The sequence below is a fragment of the Amborella trichopoda genome, chromosome 9 (assembly GCF_054954075.1).
Source record: "Amborella trichopoda isolate Santa Cruz 75 chromosome 9, AtrichopodaSantaCruz75HAP2 v2.0, whole genome shotgun sequence".
Taxonomy (NCBI): Eukaryota; Viridiplantae; Streptophyta; class Magnoliopsida; order Amborellales; family Amborellaceae; genus Amborella; species Amborella trichopoda.
The window spans coordinates 42,192,221-42,211,219 of record NC_142344.1 but is presented as its reverse complement, the minus strand read 5'-3'; the positions used below and the strand labels follow the sequence as shown (position 1 = coordinate 42,211,219).

Here is an 18,999-nt window from a genome sequence, read left to right as displayed (position 1 = left end):
ATGCTCTCATGTGTGTATGTTTGTGGACACAAATGTGCGTGTCTATAGGTCTATATGTAGGTATCTGACTCTCATGTGTTCTATTAGTTCAAAGGTCAGCACTTCATACCCCTGAGTGCGCACACACACGAGCATCTCTACATGGAGATGCCCGGACACAGATTTTGCATCAGATATCCATTCTCCTTTATCTTTGACTGCCATGGTTGCCCATATATGTCATTATGCTTCTCTTATGAATTCAGATAGTCACTCAGTCTAAATTTTTGACAGAATGATCCAGCAGTCTCTGAAAGGGAGCGATTATTGTCAGTCAAAGTTGCAGAGCTTCAAAATAGGTACCTTCTCTTCAGCTGCCTCAAATTGTCTGGTTTGATAATCTTTTGTCAGTCTCTTTCTCTCGCTGATTAAACAGAATAAGAAATAAAAAAGATAATTGTTTATTAAGTTATTTAAGTACTGCCATTAATTGCATTGTTTTTGTAGGATGATAAATTTGACGGATGAACTCACAGCTGCAAAGCTGAAACATGTACAGGTGAGCTTCAAGCAGCTGTTTCATCTAAAAGAGATTTCTTCAATCATTGATCATTTATAAGAACTAATAACTCAAGCTTCATTCAACACTTTGACTGACTGTTTTTATTTCTTTATCAATATAGAGTTTCCGTGTTTTTAAATATCTATCAGGAAAAGAGAATAAAAACACACCCATGCAATTTCATTTGTGTTTCGAGCACCATAATTAGGGCGTATCATTTAGAACAGTTATAATATCATTTGTATTCAATGCATTGCGTGTTTTTGCCACTTATTAACAAATTCAGGTGTACAACTGTTTCTTAAACTAAATCCTTGTTCTTTAGTTGGTAACCAGAAAATTATTGGAAACTGAAACTTTGTTACTTATCTAATTGAGTTTCTTCTTTGCTTGCTGACAAAATCACTCTCATATCCTAAACATTTTGGCTTTCTGGGTGTCTAGTTACAGCAGCAGCTGACTGAGGCCCATGGCCGCGAAGAAGATAGGATTAGGAAAGAAGAAAAGGAGTACAGTTGATATATGCACCCAGTAAATTATTTGTAAAGAAAATCATCCACTGCTGTGTTGATGGTAGCCTTAAAATCGAGGTTCTCTCTCTCTCTCTCTCTCTTGATAAGGTGGTCCTCACCTACTAGTTCCCTAGTTGCAGATTGCCTTGACTACATGGTATAGTTCTATCCAAGCCTGGAAAATAGGGCAAGGAAGTACTCTAAGCTTCTTGGGTTTATGATTCTTCCCTACTATTCATTGAGGGACTCAGCCAAGTAGCTCTGCAGCCTTCACAGAAGATAAATAATTGTGAGAGCCTGTTTGAGCCAGCAATCAGCGTTTGAGGTCTCAAGTCATCTCTGTGATATATGTTGATTCTTTGGAATCTACACCGTACTTGCGATTGTAATGTTGGTGTTATTGCATATGACATTTCCTAATGAAGGTTTTTTTAGGTTTAGTTTCTGTCTTGTGGCACATGCAGTCAAGCTTGATGTATTTATTTGTATGGATTAGTTTGATGGTTCAGGGAAGTGCTTTTTTAGATTTAGTTTTCCGTGTCTCGTGGCACATGCAGTCAAGCTTGATGTATTTATTTGTATGGATTAAGTTGATGGTTCAGGGCTGCTTTGATATAATCGGTTGTTTAGGGCTTTGAGATTGTTTTCACTAAGGGCTTTTAGATTGTCTCAAATTGTCACTTTTCTCCTCTATTTATAGACCAAAGGTGATTATCATAGGTAGAGATATCTGGTTTCTTTTTAGGGTGCGGTTTGTATAGAGCCTAGGCTCTAAACAATCAAATTGGAGCCTACCTTCAAATAGTGTCGAAAAATATGGTTTCAATACTGGAAATCTTTGTGATAGCCTTAAAATATAATTTCATATTTATTTATAAAGTTTAAAGCTTCAAAAATAGTGTAGATCGATAGATCTATGAAAACTTGAAAATCTTGAAAATTGACGGTCCAAAAATGCGTTATAAAATATACTATTTCAAAAATTTAAAATACAATTTTTTTTTTCTCATGTCCATGTATCTTGATGTCGAGATGGTCATTTTAAAGATATTTGGGCATTAAAACATCTTCTTCTAGTGAAATTTTTGAAGTAGGCTCAAATTTGATTGTTTAGAGCCTTTCTTTTTAAGATGTGTAGTAAGGAAAAGAGGTACAATGGTGGTTCCAAATTATATGATGATGAACTTGTTCAGAATTTTGGTGCGGTGAGCACAAGTCCCAGGCTTCCCGCAAAAAAACATCACTTCATTTGAAAATAATGCAAGAAAATGCGGTTCCAGCGCTGAAAACGCCTATAATGGCTTGAAAAATTGATCTCCACCCTCTTTTTTTAAATTTGAAACTTCAAAATTGATCCAAATCTAGTAGATCTATGCACAATTGAAAATAGACCGTCCAAATAATGCAACATTTTTAGGGTATGATCTTTTGAAATTTTATATCCAAATTTATTCAGGTCCATATCATCATTTTCAGGTTTTCAGAAAACATTTTTTCAGTAACATTTCTTACCTGTGAAAGCTAGTGTCCTATATGAACTGTTCCCTGATAAATTCTCACAATGAATATCACATGGAATAACCGTTTCACTATGTGGTGTCTGAAGCAACCTTCGAGAATCAGTTGTCAATTGTATCGGTAAATGATTCGTGTCAAAATACAATTTGAGATCCAATTTCTTTATGTAGCGTCAAAATGGAGACATGAAAGCATCTGCAATATCATAGAAGGCAGTTGCACATGGCATCCAAATGAAATCATTTGACAAAACAAAAAGCTTATTGAATTTCATGATAGAAATCATTGAATACAGGAAGAAGCAGCCATGTTCGACGCATGTGAAAATGAGGGTGATTTTGAGACTGGAAAGATGCCAAAATATTGACAATGTTTGGTGAAAAACTCCATTTTAAGTCTTGCTGAATGGTATGCCAAACCTCGACTCATTGTAAGATTGATTGGCAAAAGACTCCATATGATATACTGAAGTCCCTGATGCACAGGATCCGCATCTAAGAGAACATATCGGTAGGCTCTGTTGCATTGTTTTGGAAAGTCTGGATCTTCTACATAACTATAGACAATACCCAAACATTAAGAAGGCTATTATGCATCATCAGGATCAGACAGGAGGTATCAAGATGCCATGGTTTATTATATACTATGAATTAACATCAAAGCACTCGCTTTAGAGGGAAGCAAAAAGCTCTCTTCAACTTGTGCTTTTATATAGAGGGCAGCAAAAAGCCTCAACTTGTGCTTTTATATAGAGCAAAGCTTGTTTGAGAGTGTATTGACAGTTGGTTTGGCAAGTTCACTTGTCCCTGTATTTGCTCGTTTGAGAGTGTTTTGAGGGTTGGTTTGGTAAGTTCACTTGTCCCTGTACCCAGTAGATGGTCATTTTTTTCTTGTAAAACACGAGAGACGATAACCAACACTACAAGAGATAATCACCAAAACAATAAATGTCGATGCTCAAGATTTCAGCCGGCCATGGCTTCCACAATCGCAATTTCCCTTAAAATGGTTGGGAAAACAATAACAAGCAAAGACCAATGAAGGGCAAAACTCTTTCATTTGAAATGATTTGTGAAAGTTACTTATTACAGAACACAACTTGCAGCTCTTTCCAAACCAAAAGCACAGTACTGCCATGTAATTTCATTTGCCATACCACAGAAGCGAGTTTCTGGTATCAGCAAGGATGAATCTGACACCTTACATATCTGAAAATAATGGTTAAATCCATATCTTTCACATGGGTTATGCATGCTCATCCGAATCATGATGATCCTCAGCTTCTGTAACATCATCTTTCTCAATGAAAATTTTATCATCCAATGTTTCCCTCTTTCCAACCCAATCTCGAAACTCATCTATGGTCTTTTCTTGCTTTGATGGGAGCTTCTCATGTTTCTTTTTGCTCTCCTGTTAATTATGCAAAATTGTTAATATTCATAATGTATGGTTATTATCCACCATCCATCATAGGAATGGACAATGGACGCCTCATGGTGTACTGCATATGACACACCACCACTGTGTACGACACACCACCACCACTGGTATGGTATACTTCCTAAAAATATCAATAGCATACTCGAAAGCAGATAAACTCCTGATAAACCAAATTCATTTCTTTTGTTCTAAAGCTTAATCATGGAAGTTTATAACTCAAGAAACATACACCCTTGCGTTGTGGGGAGTGGTGATGATGAGCGTCTTTCTTTCCAATGACAGCCTTAAGTTGCTGGAGAGCCTCGCCAAAGAGTTGGAAGCTCTGCAGATCTCCATTACTTATATTTGCCTCCAACTGCAAACCTTAAGAATGAGATGAGGGCCTTTTCGTTTTAGTAGAAACAAGAACGCTGTGATAGAAGCCATACCTGAATGTGGACAATACAGAAGAGGATGCTAGCAATAGGAAGCCAGCTTTCCTCGGGTGAAAGGGACAAATTCGTCCTGTATGTCATATTAAAGAATGAGAAACAGGGTATTGCAGTATGCTCCAAATATGCCATATTGAAATCCAGATTTTAATGCCTCGTCTATAGCTTGAAACAACAACATAAACTCTAATAACAATTTCGATACATTTATAATCAAAACTCTACTTATGCCCGTAAGGTATTCTTTATTTTCCCTTTCATTGCAAAATATTCTGACAAGAAATGAGAGAGGGGCCAACATCTTTGCAACACTATCCAAAAACACTAACCTGACTTTTCAAGAGCCAAAACATAGCACTTCTACTCAGACCCAGTTAAGTTAAGTAAGCGTACTTCTCTTTGTATCCCATCATCTACCCACTTTTCTAGCACTTAAGCCAATGCTCTTCATTATCAATCTTAAAACAAAAATGACAAAGAAGCATTTGCTGTAAAAAGCAAATGCATGTGATCTTTTTCCTACCAAAGAGAGATGTGTATAATTTAGATGAAAGCGTTAGGTAACATATTTTCTGTTACAATTAACATAACATAAGTAGCCCATCATAACCGGCGTGAATACTGTCTATACTAGAGATGTGCTTATGTGAGTCCATGGTTACAAAGAAATCATAAACCAAGGAAAGCGTATTTCACCTAATCCTAGGGTATTAAACAAGAAAGTAACTCAATAAAGTCATAATTCTTCCCACTTCTTTTTACCAATTAGGTAGGAAAAGCATCGAAGATGAATATCTGAACCTAATGATCAAGGAGAAGAGCTCAAGCGACTTGACTGTGGTGCCCAAACCCTAGTTAGACTTGGCGATTCAACTCATAACCTAAGGTTTGAGATAGAGTTCCATAACACTAACATACAACAGACACCAATCTACCAAGCCCGTAAGGACAACCTGTAAAACCAGCTGAAACAAGAATCAGGCCATCTAGTAGGCAGACTCACAACCTATTTAAGTCCACATGCAAACACCGTATATGAAAGTAAAGATGCAAGCTGCCAGAGTGACGACCAAAGGCAAAGCCAGTGCATCTGTTAAAAGAATGAGTCACAACTGTTGCCATAGCCTACATGAAGAAAAAAAGCTTCACCCCTGCAACTCAAAAAGTAATTAAAAGCCAATGATACAGCTGGTTAGCAGAGTAGAGTTAGCAATCAACCAACAAAAGCAATAGCATAACAAGGGATTAGAATACTTTTAACTTAACAGCCCGAAGAGGAGAGTGGTGCAAGAAGATCTATCAAACGAAGAAGAAGAGGGGGAAAAAAAAAGGAGGGGAGGGGCGCGTGTGGGAGGTGGTGTGCAAGAAGCATGTGTGGACAACTTTGGTGCAAGTTAATACTTATATCATAGAGATGGACACAAGTACTGTAAAATGAGTGAAATTATATTGCTGCAGCTCAAGCTGCCATCATGGCAAAATGCTCAAGTGCATGCTATCTTATAAGGAGCCTCCAGCTTAAATCTCTCATCATTTGTCAGTTTCCAGTTTCCCAGTATGGCCATCTTGAACTTACCCCTTTACTTTTTTTTTCAGAAAATGACAAGAGCAAGAAGGAAGAGCCCGAGATTATGTATCAGCAAATTAAGATTGATCCACTCTTAATAAATAATTTTATAAAAGTAGTGAAAATGCACTAGTTTTAAAACATGCATGTCCTCAAAAAAATGCATAAAGAACCAAAAATAGAAACAGGAAAAGCACAACCATAGTTTTCAAAATTTGAGCACGTTCTAGATTCTGATTGAAACCATTACCATGGCTAAATGGTCTTAATGGTACTGTCCTTGTATCCCTATTTTTGGCTAACGTACAGGAAAATTTTGGCATGAATCGTCGTTTTCTTTTTTCCATTTTTCTCCCAATCATGTGATGTCCTCCGTCTCAATTTTCCCACTAATTTTGGCAATGTTATCCAAGTCTTGACTACATTGTACAGAAACATATGGCCTGAATTGAGTTCCTCTGCTCAAAGAAAATTTGGCAACAAACTGTTGACAGCCAGTTTGATGGGTAAATATATTGTATGGAAACAAGTTACCCTGATCAGAATCTGATGCTTGGGCTGATTTATAAGTTATTGGCGGGTAAAAATGTGGGGAAGAAGCATCTCCCAATTGGCTCATAGCAATTCTAAATCCTAAATTTCGAACATGGACCTACACCATAAATGTACCAATATTTCATGAAATTAAATTAAAATAAAGCTAATGGGTTCCTTTAAATCAATTTAATATAATTGAATTTTTAGTAAATTAGTTGACTAGTTGATCTAAAACTTGCATACCTCAAGTAAGGAACCAAGTACACAATGGAATACACCAAATAGCGTTGTCTTCCAGTATCCAACCATGCAAATATCCAGCTCTACCAAGCAAGCAAGAACACTTAATAAATAAATAATCAGCAGCTTTAAATGCTTAACATATAGTTAGTCCATGATAAAACCCACCATCCAATTGAAGTAGGGAATGAAGCTGATGATCCCCATGGCTGCAAACCTCGTGTCACTTGAGTCAAGACCAGAGCCCTGTTCATTGGGTTCACTTTTGGGGACTGGAAAAATCAGTGAATTGAGAATGCAGGCTTCGATTGCAAGGGCAAAGGGTGCATCTTGAGAGAGCTCAGCTCTACATATTACCCCTCCATGCCCTCCCTGCAATATAAGAAAATAGAGTTTTATACTGTAACAGAAATTGAACTAAATGGCACTGCTACCAAACACTAGTTTTGCATCTAAGAGTTATCCACTAGCACCTGAAGTAGTTGGCAGGCACTGATCCAAAAAACTAGAGTTTTTATTTTGCGACAGTCATCCACTACTGGTAGAGATAATGGGACAGCTAGCAACTTGTGTTTGACATTCTAACAATAATCCACAGTTAATTGAACTGATCCACGTTCCGTGTATACATTGTACCACAGCAATTCATACCAATGTTCTGAAATCAAAATCTGTCCATGCATTCCTGCCCTTTTACCAAGAATTATGGTTCCACAATGTCCCAATAGTCATGATTAATGTCACTAATCACCATTTACCAGATTTATTAGGCTGTAACATGAGGACTATTCAGCAACTGATAACTACTATTGAAATTGAAAACATTGAAAATTTGCCAAAATTTTACTATATAAAATCGAAATGGAATTCAGATACATCATTTCAGAGTGAATACAGATAATAGCCCTTCTTCATTTGCGGTTTTATGGAATATTCAGAGTCTCAGCTAAAGGGCTCAAGTAAAGTAATATGAAACCAGAACTTCTTATGTAAAATCCATCCAACCTCACTACCCATTAAAATGTTAAGCTCCAAGTTTCAAGCTCGCCGAGTTAATTTCTATCTACGATCACGGTACATGCAGCTATATCAATAAATAACAAAAAAAAAAAAACAATAGAAAAGGAAAAGAAACAGGAAAGAGAGATTGATACCTTGTGTTGAAGTTTTCTGATCGCACGACTGTGCAGCCATGGCTGATGAAGTTTAATAGAGTGATGGGGAGAGAGAAGGAGGAGAGTCGAAGCAGGAGGAGAGAGGCGGAGGAGCATCTCTAGGGTTTTCTTTCTTTCTCTTCTTGGGTTAGGTGATATTATTTGGAGCCAGGGTTGGAGGCTCTCAGAAGAAGTTGCAGAGGTCCAGCGCTGAGATACCCGAGGCACAAATGCAGCGGACAACACTCCAACCTCAGGGTGCAACGCTACAAAACATCCATGAGAAAACACCCCGCCGGAGTAAAAAAACTCTTTGCCATTCGGATGGAAAAGGCAAAAGGTTATACAGAATTAGTGCACCTATCAAATTCTGAAAAAGACTAATTGATCGATGAACTAGACGTAGATTTTTTAAATCTTAAGAATACTACGTCTTGCATGGTCTCCATTGTCTATTTTCAAGATTTTTATTCATTTATTGATATGCTTGATTTGAACAAGATTTTTATTCATTTGTTGATATGAAGTTTAAAATTATATAAGCAAAAGTAAAAATAGATTTTCGCACCATCTTAATAATTTTTTATACCAAAATTACATATGATGATAAAATTTGGAATTGCACTGTACTTTGATTGTTTAATGTTGCAGCCCTTTGCAACCCACAACTATCGAAAAAATGGCCCATCCAAAGTTCATATAAGGTTGCCATCCAAAAATCCAACAGCAGACAATGTTTTGACATTGGAGAACCCTCCAGTAGATCATCTCAACCCCTAGATGTGTTATATGAAGAAAAATAAGACAAAAAATGGTAAACTACGGGCCGAACCGGGCCACCCAAGCCCCATCCCACCCCACCATGGCCTCAGGACATGGTCGCCTGGCCCTTAGCCTTCAAAGACCAGAGTCACGCCTTGGTTGGTAAGGCATAAGTCATCGGTTCAATTCTTGGAGGGGGACATTCAAGCCCTAATATTTTAGGGCTAGGCCTCCCGACCCATTGCCCCTCCTTGACTAATAAGTTATCTGAATTTTTTATTTTTAAAAAATTTAAGCATTTATAGATTTGTTTGATATTTTAAATTTCATAATTAAAGATGAAAATAGATTTTAAACCATCGTGATGTTTCTGATACCAAATCTACATCTCTAATCAAATTTTAGAGGTGCGCAATATGAGGAGGGCACCTTATACAAACCTTACCATGAGTAATGGACATGGTTTTTATGAGACGGCGGACACGGATATATGCCCCCCCTTTCGCCAATCCATTATTGAGATGGATTTCGAACTTAAATTTTTTTTTTGCCAATGTATAGTATCTAACATGGGAAGCATTAATGAATATAAACAAATAAATTTTAAAATTTTAAAATAAATTTTGTTGAAGTCAGTCTTTAGACCATAAGTTTTATTTTTATGTGGGACTACCATTTTTTACATCCATCCTTGGGACGAATGTTTGATGCGTAGACGGATGCAAATGTAGAATTGTGGCCCCCAAACACACCAACTTTTGATTGACTGGAAAACAAATGTCGACAAGACTAAGAGAGGGTTAGTCCCTTTCACAAAGGGTTGGGCCAGCCTTGGACCTAGCTGGCCCTAATCCCTATTGGGTTTATGTGGCCATTAAAGGCTTTAAGAGTGTGTAATAAAAAACATAGTGGAACATAAACTCAGTGGGAGTGTGGTCCCTTGAGGACCATACTAAGCAAATGATATTTACTGATAATGGACTGTGCTTGACAATCTAAACCAGTCAGTTGGAAAACCCAAGGTACCTGGTCATAAAGAATAAACCGAGAAGGGTTTTTGGGTTAGCCCTTGATGAGATCAGAGCTTATGCCTTAGATGAGTAAGCCGATGGACTATGTGACCCTTGTGTATGATGGTAGGCCTACAGAGACGGGGGCCAAAACCTCATCCATGATCCATTACACGGCATTCATATCGATAGATCGTTGGGGAAAGCCAGTTATCCACCTTTTGGGTGAAGCGTAGCATGTGCGAGAGATACCCCTATGCACCATAGAGATGTGGTCGTATCAGGTTGTAGTGACCTTGACTCGTTTCTAAGGGAGGACTTGTAAGCCACAGACTGGGATTGCGATCCCTTGACTCATCGGGCAAACTTTGGTAACCCGCTAATGAGCCCCTGCTTGGATTGTGAATTATGGGAAACACTGGGTCGATTCGATAAAATAAGTGTGGTCTGTAGTCCGCAGTTGAAGGTGGAGTACCCCATAATTATAGATTGAATTTCTAAAACCATATGGATCCTTTTCCCATCATATTAATTTAATTGTGTTCATTTTATTATTGAAATGATTTTAGCTTTATTATTTGAATTTTTATGAATCTCTCAATATTTTATTTATGATTTTTGGACTTATAAAAATACAGTTATTGATTTTATAAAGTTATAAAAAATTCAAATATATATCAAATTTTTTTTATAAAATTCTATGGGGGCCTATAGTGCACATGGGCCCACCATGTGGCATGTGGGTGGGGGCCCACATGTGCCACATAGGGGTGGCACGCCCCACCCCTTTGGATTCCTTTTTTATAGCTTTGTGTTCAAGTTATTTAAATATGGAAAGTGTATCTTATGACATATAGTCAATTTGTAATATAGTAAATATTGACCATATCCTATATATTTAAGATAGGAAATATTAACTTGATATTTTTTGATATATTCTTTTGGAATATATGAGATGGATAATGCGATTTGTGGAATGCATGATATCTCTAATGGATTTAATTTATTTAAATATATTGATGGAAAAATGGTTTAAGGAAATGAGGATAATGGTTCATGCACCTTCCATAATGTTGATGGCCCATCTATGGAATGGATGACTTAGATCTCTCACCCCACAAGTCACCTTGATCAACGGTCAATATTCAATCTCAAGAAATAGACAAACTATGAGAAACCCTAGACCTAAATTTCACTATAAATAGGGGTGTTCTCCCCTCATCTCTACACACCTCTCTCTCTCCCATAAACTTTCTCTCTCTCCACCTTAAGGGCCACACCTCTCTCTCTCCTCTCAGGCTTTCTCTCTCTAACCCTCTCTCTCTTAAGTTCCATAGGGGCACGCCCCAACCCTAAGTATACTACTCTCTCTCTCTTGACCTCAAGATACTAAGGGTTTGAGAAATCAGGGTTAAAGCTTTAGTTAATTTTGGGATTAGGGTTTTATAGAGATTTATGGGTGGTTACCTAGTTTGGTCAAAATTAGCTTTCTCAGTTCGAGATTAAAGCTAGATCGCTGATCCAGCGCCATTGGATGTGGTGACTCGGTATGGGGTGTAATAAGCCCGGTTGAAGTAATCTCCGGCATATTCTCTTTTACTTTCTAGTTATTTTATTTTATATTCTCAAGCATAGTATTAGTTTGAATAAATGGCATCAAGTGGTTGAGTTTTATTTTATTGTTGTGCTGTTTTATTTTAAAATATTTATTGATTGTAATAAGACCATTTGTAAGTGATCTTTTTGTCAAAATAAAAAAGGGGTAATTATTATCATTAAAAAAAAATTTGTACTTTTTGGTAAAATATCACATAGGTCTTTCTTTCAATCCCAATAGGGTCGACCCTAGCTTGGCCCAGCCTCAACCGGGCTGAAGGGGCCTTGGCCCTGGCCTTGGCCTGGCCCTATCAAGGATGGGTAGGCTGGGGCTAAATACAACACAATAAAACAAGAGAGAATAAGTAAGAAAAAAGGGTCCAATTGGGGCAGTCCTTGTTGTGGCCTTGGCCGTGGCCTGGCCCTCGGGCCACATCTCATGGCCTAGGCCCTAGTTTTGAGAGCGTAGCTGGGCTACTTGGCCCATTACTAGAGCTATTCACAAGAATGTCACAACCAATCTTGGCCGACTAATCACTATTAGCACAACTAAGGTTACGTCGGATTCTTTATTTTCTTGGAGAATTTGTCAAAATATACTTAAGATATTGACTATTTTAACATTTTGTCTACATGCTTTGATTTAATTTAAAACGTCCCATCAAAATGGACATAATTTAGATTTGGGATAGTAGAAAATGAGTAAAATGGTAAATATTTGAAAAATGAGGTGTATTTTAATAAATTTCACTTTTTTTTTTCTTAACCATCCATAACACACCCTTGCCATCTATTTTCATATTTAAAAGCTAATTTTTTAACTTAAACAAAGACCTCCCAAATGATAGACTGCTACCCCTTTGATAATCCAAAATCAAAATTTCTAGTAAATTATTCATTTATTGATTATTAGCCTTCTATATCTTCTAAAAGGGATAGTGTATCAGTTTTAAGAATGGTTCACCATCCAGGGTGCCTGCCTTTCTCTTTTGCAAATTCGTTGCTCCCTTCTTCATTTGTGAAAGATGAAAGCGCATTCCACAGTCCATAACGCGCGACCCTTTCTCCAACGGAGGGAAGAAGAGAGTGGATTTTCTCATCCTCGAAAGGACGCGGTCACAATGTGGCCACCCCGCATATTATAGAAATACAGAATATATTTTTTAAATATAATTTGATCTTAATTTTTAGAGTACATATGATTTTTAACAAAGAGACCATGAATATGAAAAAAAAAATTTAAAAGCTATAAATAATAATTATGTTTTAAAAAACATTTGAACCTTAGTTATTTGCATCCATCTTTAACATGAATGCTTTATACTCAAGGCCACATATTGTAGAAACGCAGTTCAACCCCGCATGAAACAATTGTTCCCTCAAGCAGGAGCAGCATTTGGCTAGGGAATCACATGGCCAGCACCGTCTCTTTTTTTTTTTTTACCCCCTAAGACGCGCAACCTATATTTGTCATATTTTAATTTTCTTAAAAAGGCCACCATCAGGTTCCTTTTACCATACTTTTCAAGGTACTTCTTTGGTGGGTGCAAGCGAGCATGATTGCAAAATTTGGGGCAAAGTAAATGTGCAGAGCCCAAAAATTTTTTTAGGAGCCTTTTTAGAGGGAAAAGCAAGCACTGTGCTTAAAGCATACACTGTATTAAAGCATGCTCTTTGTCCTCCCTGATATATAGAAAGAAGGGAGTCCAACGTTCCTTTTCAACAGGTGTATGAGAAACTAACCTCTGAGATATCGGGGATGAGCTTTTTCTTATATGATCGTTGGTAAAAAATACTTTCTAGGATATGTTTTCAAATTATTTTTTTTTGTGATTGTTTATTAGAATGAAAAGAGTTTATATTTCAAATTTTGGATCAAACAAATGGCCATAAGATGAGTTTTTAAGGTTATTACATGAAATCATTGTCTATATATATATATATATATATATATATATATATATATATATATATATATATATATATATACTCTTTTCATTCTAATGAACAATCACAAAAAAATAAAAAATAAAAAACATAACATAGAAAGTATTTTTTTAGCCCAATTAACATATGCCGTTCATTTTGGTGAGATGCTTATATCTAAGCCTTAGAAGGATTTTGCTTTTCCAATTTTTTTGAATGGCTTTATTATCATTAGATGAACAATGTTAAAAAAGAAAAAATTGATTTTGAGTTTATAAAGGCTAAGATCATGAAATTCCCTAAATAAATGGTCTAGATTCTTTTTTAGAGGAAACTCATTTTGACCATATCTAGGGTTCAAATTAAACTTTTTTTTTTTGAGATTGATTATTGAGATGAAGAGAGTGTGTGTGCAAAATTTGAGGTCATACAAACACCACAAACATGGTTTTCTAGAAGTGTCGTTGCATTATACTATCATACAACCGTTGCATTGGATCATTGCTATATATATATATATATATATATATATATATATATATATATATATATATATATATATATATATATATATATATATGAGAAAAGTTTATATAGAGCCGAGGCTCTAAACAATCAAATTTGAGCCTACCTCAAAATTTTCACTAGAAGATATTGTTTTGATGCCTAAATATCCTCAAATTCATCATCTCGATATCAAGATGCATGGACATGATAACAAAAATGTATTTCAAGTTTTGAAAATAGTATATTTTGTAACGCACTTTTGGAACGTCAAATTTCAAGATTTTCAAGTTTTCATAGATTTCTCAATCTACATCATTTTTGAAGCTTTAAACTTTATAAATAATGATGAAAATATATTTTAAGGCTATCAAAAAGATTTCCAGCATTGAAACCATATTTCTTGACACTATTTGAAGGTAGGCTCTAATTTGATTGTTTAGAGCCTAGGCTCTATACAAACCGCACCTTTTATATATATATATATATATATATATATATATATATATATATATATATATATATATATATATATATATATATATATATATATATATAGGAAAAGTCTTCCCAACGCCTATAGGCGAAAATGAATAGGGATTTTCCCTACCCAGATGTCCAGAAGTTTTTTATTTTTTATTTTTTTTTACAAATCAGAATGATCTGAAATTGTGATGGTGTGTACATCTTAGTGAGACACACCTCATAAAAATATAAAAAAAAAAAAAAAAAAAAATTGACCAAAATACCCCCAAAATATTTTAGAGGTATTTTGGTCAATTCTTTTCATGAAAAATATTTTTTTGATATTTTTTCGTAGATTCGCCTATTATTTATGAACACACGCTCCAAATTTCAGGCCATTCCAATTTGTAGAAAAAAATGAAAAATAAAATACTACCAGACAATCGTGACCATGCGATGAACTTTGGACGATGATAAGGGTAGGCGAAATCATTGTTCATTTTCGCCTATAGGCGTTTTGTAGTATCTTCCATCTATATATATATATATATATATATATATATATATATATATATATATATATATATATATATATATATATATATATATATATATATATAAATCTCACCATCCTCTTAACCAGCCAGTAAATCCATTTACTATTGCTTTGGCAACCTCTTGATCAGGATTGCCAGCCATTTTATTAGCTGAGGCAAACATAGTCATATGTCTCATAACATCTAATATTTTTAACATAGTCACGGTTCTGCCAATTCCCTTCCTGATTTTTTAACCCGTGAATTTTTGCACGGGGCCACACTAACGCCAACGACGAAGAAACACCATTATCACTTGCACTACATCTCTTTGCAGCTAATACACATAATACTTTGTCCAATCCACCTACTCATATGGGCACTCATGGCAACTCTTCCCGCAATGAGAAACGCCCACTGGAAATAATACCTATTGAAGGTGAAACTCCACATTTGGCCACTCTTTCACCTTCTATTTCACCCATTCATCAAATCACCTATCCAGAAGCTAATACATCCACTCCAGCCTATACTCCTGCTCAATCACGGCCGACCCAAAGGCCTAATATTCCTCAATCTTCATTTATCGAAAGAGTATTTCTTATGGATATTACCATAGAGGATCACCATACCAATATGGATCCCGCTAAACTTGCTCCCTTATACCTCATAAACCATTTGAATCCTACCAATGGAGTAAAAACCCGTGAATACTATGAGGCCATTCTGATGGAAACAGGGTCTATCTCTGTTGTCCATTATTACCAATAAAATACAAGAGTGATTGCATACTCCAAAATGTAAACTAAGAAGTTGCTTTCTTATGAGGAGTGGGGTTGCAATCCCACCCAGGGAAAAAAGTTAAACAATAGTGATTTTTCTTACAAATATTATAAATATGCCGAATACATAGAAGCTTGGCATAAAATATTTTATTATTAAAACCCAAATTATGCTCATAGCTGGTATATCCAATTTCGGCTACCAATTTTTGAAAGATTCCCAAGTTGGTTTAAAAATTGGTTTTTAATCTGGGGATCAACCACATAGATTTTACCTCCTGAGTTTCAAAAAGCACAGGAGCAGTTTGTTGTCTTTAACAATATTGATATTAATACAGACCCTCACCTTTACTTTGCCGCATTATATCAAATCCCATGGATCATGAAGTGGGAATATTCGATCTCTGTGAATAATACAGCCCACCATACTTATATTCCGAGACTTGGCAAAAGCATTTCCATCAAATTGTGGGACATTTTCAATATGGACCCCACAACCATAGTTCCAAAACGAATTCCTCCACAAAAACCTATATACAATCCCAATCCAACAGGATATAATACTGGCAATACCTCCTTTGATTTGCCACATACTTGCGAAATATGTTGCAAACAAATCCTAATGCTTCCAAAGAAACCCTTGAAAAACAAATGAGGGAGATTTTTGCAGAAGCAGGAAGAAAGCCAGTCTCATCAGAAGAGACCGTACAATCATCACCAGCTCGTACCAATCGATACTTCCCACTTGAAGAAACTGATCCCGAAGAAGAAGAGGGTGATCCGGATGAATGCAGCCAAAGACCTTGATACTATGTTGCATGATGTCCAAGAATATGCTTACCAACATCACCACAAATATTCCACCGACAAGACTCATACCTGCCGTACAAATCACTATCCTCACCGACGCATAAGACGACAAGAAGCCGACAATCTCCTGTAGCCACCAACAGATGAAACAAACAAGCGACTGTTCCCACCGACATAAAAGACAACCAAGTGATTGTAGCCACAGGAAACGACAAAGCCACCGACACGTGACGACAAAAGAAACACTATTCCCAGATGCCATTTTGTCCTTACTCCCGATCAAAAGAATCTGCTTTTTCCTTTTTTGCTTTTGTCTCATCCTCCTGCTTTACGTCGATTCCCTCCTTGCTTTATGTCCCTTCTTGCTTTATGTCTCTTTACCTTCGCGACGAATGCACCTCCCTTCGCTTATAAAAGGCCACCTTCGACCTTCAAACCGCAGGTCGTTCAGGAGCTTCTCCTCTCTCCTCTTTCTCTCAGACCTTGCTCTGCTCTGCTCTCTCTTCTCAGACTCTGCTCTCTCTCTCTCAAGCTCTGCTCTTGTCACTCTGCTTTCATCTTTGCGCTCCATCTACCACATCACAACAGCTATCCTGACCTCATAGCTCATGATCTCCAGGTCTCTGTCTCATATTTTACTCTATTAATCCCAGGTTCTATCTTCTCCTCTCTTCTTATATTTCCAATATGTGCGATTGCAATTTTCATTCACTTCCTTCATATTGTCCTCAGCACTGGAAACTTTTTTCCAGTTACTGTATTTGCACATTGTAAGTGTGTTTTTGTGCTTTTATCATTTGTAAGTGTGTGTTTGCTTTCATACATGTCTGTATAAACGTCTGTCTAAACTTTGTAAACGTGCGCTTTCATAAATGTCTGTTGTATACTGTCCGAGTTACTTCTTCGACTTGTAATGTGAGTATTTGGGAATCTGCTATGTCAGGTTCAGATGTATAACTGGGTATTACTACATGATCAGCTGTTCTTTTTACTCCTTGTATTTGTAAGTCTGAAGATGTTGTAGGTATTGATGGAGAAGGAAGAATTATGACCTCTGGGGTTGTATGACAAGATTTTCTTGCTAGAACTAAGGGTTTTTTAATCCTTTTTCTATGTATTTCTAAGTCAACCTGTGATCTATTATTTTGAAATTTTATTTCAATATTTTCATCCTGATGTTCTATTATTTTGTTGGGAATATTATTCCTTGGTATCTCTTTTGGTTGATTTTCATTTTGGATAGACCATGTTTGAGGTAGGATAATATCTGACCAAGTAATAGTTTTGGGGATAATTGTATTAGATTTTTCTATATTAGTTTGAAATAAAATAGTTTGATTCTTCTTATTTGTTTGCATAATATTGGGACAAAGGGTATTCATGACTTTGTAATATATACGGTATACGATAGCTAGATTTTGAAATTCAAGAGTCATATTGAATCCATGGGTTTTAAGGTTTATGGTTAAAATATCTAAAATATTAGGAACGGTTAAAGAAATAGAAAAATTTGGAAAACAGTTAAAATAAATGGGTCCACTACAAAGGCTGGATTCAACCATACCTAGGAGTGAGTCCGAAAACTTATTGTGCCTCGTATCTCTTAGGCATACGAGCACTGAGTTGTTCAATCCTAAACGTGTTAAAGGTTTTATGGCTATTTGTATTAATCTGATGTGTAAATACTTATAATTATTTTCTTTATGTTTTTCAATTATTTTTCTTATTAACAGTTGAAAATCTTCCTGGTTTTGCGTTACTGATAGACTTTCCTCTACTGTTTTAATAGCATAACCAAGTTTAAATTTAAATGTTCCTTTTTGAAAAATATCTTTTATAAGTACTTTGGGAATATTCCAATTTTGTATGTGATTTTTAACATCATTGATCACTATCTCTTCCTTATTCTTAACTCTTAAGGTTTGAGCTTGAGTTACTGTGTTACCTTTAAGATTCCTAATTAAATTTGTCATATGTAGGTTGCGGATAATGACAATCTAGACGACCAAGGGTCTAGCGTGTTCCCCTAAGCGGCTCTTCCTGGCCTTGGTGGGTACTTTGCCTAGATTTCATTCGTCTCTTGCCTTAACTCTTGGACCAACTTTCTTAGATGTAAATTTAGTTAGGTTTCTACAGTAATACGGTAACTTGGACTCTTAAATAGTTTCACTGTTTGGCTCTGATACCAAAACGCGCCAGGATCTACAGTGATGCTTTTGAATGATTTTAGAGTAGGTATGTGAATAAGAGGCTATTGTACTTTACTATTTCTTGTAAAATACGATAATAGTTTAAATAGAAAAGGAGTATGCAGATAAATGGAATAACAGATATATCTATTACTAACCACTGTGTGTGGTTGTGATTTCCAATTTTTATGCTAAACACAAGTTTAAATTGCATACTAATTAAACCATCATAACTGTATTCATTAATAACTCGGACTGTATACAACAGACATTTATGAAAGCGCACGTTTACAAAGTTTAGACAGACGTTTATACAGACATGTATGAAAGCAAACACACTTACAAATGATAAAAGCACAAAAACACACTTACAATGTGCAAATACAGTAACTGGAAAAGAGTTTCCAGTGCTGAGGACAGTATGAAGGAAGTAAATGAAAATTGTGATCGCACATATTGGAAATATAAGAAGAGAGGAG

General features: G+C 36.0%; 2 protein-coding genes across 45 annotated transcripts in view; one reads left to right on the top strand and one right to left on the bottom strand.

Moving 5' to 3' along the window:
• Positions 1-1,671, top strand: part of LOC18438951 (serine/threonine-protein kinase BLUS1) — a 30,933-nt gene extending 29,262 nt beyond the window's left edge. For 29 of the 44 annotated variants that reach the window (XR_016041421.1, XR_016041420.1, XR_016041424.1 and 26 more), the window contains 3 exons: positions 274-338; positions 487-538; positions 986-1,671. Coding sequence is in view for 29 of the 44 variants with exons in the window: in XM_011626871.3 (XP_011625173.1) it covers positions 274-338; positions 487-538; positions 986-1,060 (192 nt within the window). In the remaining 15 variants the exon portion in view is untranslated. The remainder of the gene's footprint in view (positions 1-273; positions 339-486; positions 539-985) is intronic. The other 15 variants (XR_016041419.1, XR_016041416.1, XR_016041423.1 and 12 more) reach the window with 1 other exon arrangement.
• Positions 1,672-3,609: 1,938 nt separating this feature from the next.
• On the bottom strand, positions 3,610-8,237 carry LOC18438950 (zinc finger matrin-type protein). Its single transcript, XM_006849124.4, has 6 exons — positions 7,941-8,237; positions 6,955-7,158; positions 6,790-6,869; positions 4,440-4,515; positions 4,241-4,366; positions 3,610-3,981 (listed from the first exon to the last, which is right to left on the bottom strand). Exons 1-6 carry the CDS (start codon positions 8,055-8,057, stop codon positions 3,817-3,819), a joined length of 768 nt encoding a protein of 255 aa, XP_006849187.1. The 5' UTR covers positions 8,058-8,237; the 3' UTR covers positions 3,610-3,816.
• Positions 8,238-18,999: the final 10,762 nt, after the last annotated feature.

Coding starts and splice junctions, on each gene's coding strand:
- LOC18438950 (XM_006849124.4), bottom strand. CDS start 8,057: ATGCTCCTCCGCCTCTCTCCTCCTGCTTCGACTCTCCTCCTTCTCTCT. Junction 6,870..6,954: donor TTCCCTACTTCAATTGGATG/GTGGGTTTTATC, acceptor CTTGCTTGGTAG/AGCTGGATATTTGCATGGTT. Junction 3,982..4,240: donor ACTCCCCACAACGCAAGGGT/GTATGTTTCTTG, acceptor CATAATTAACAG/GAGAGCAAAAAGAAACATGA.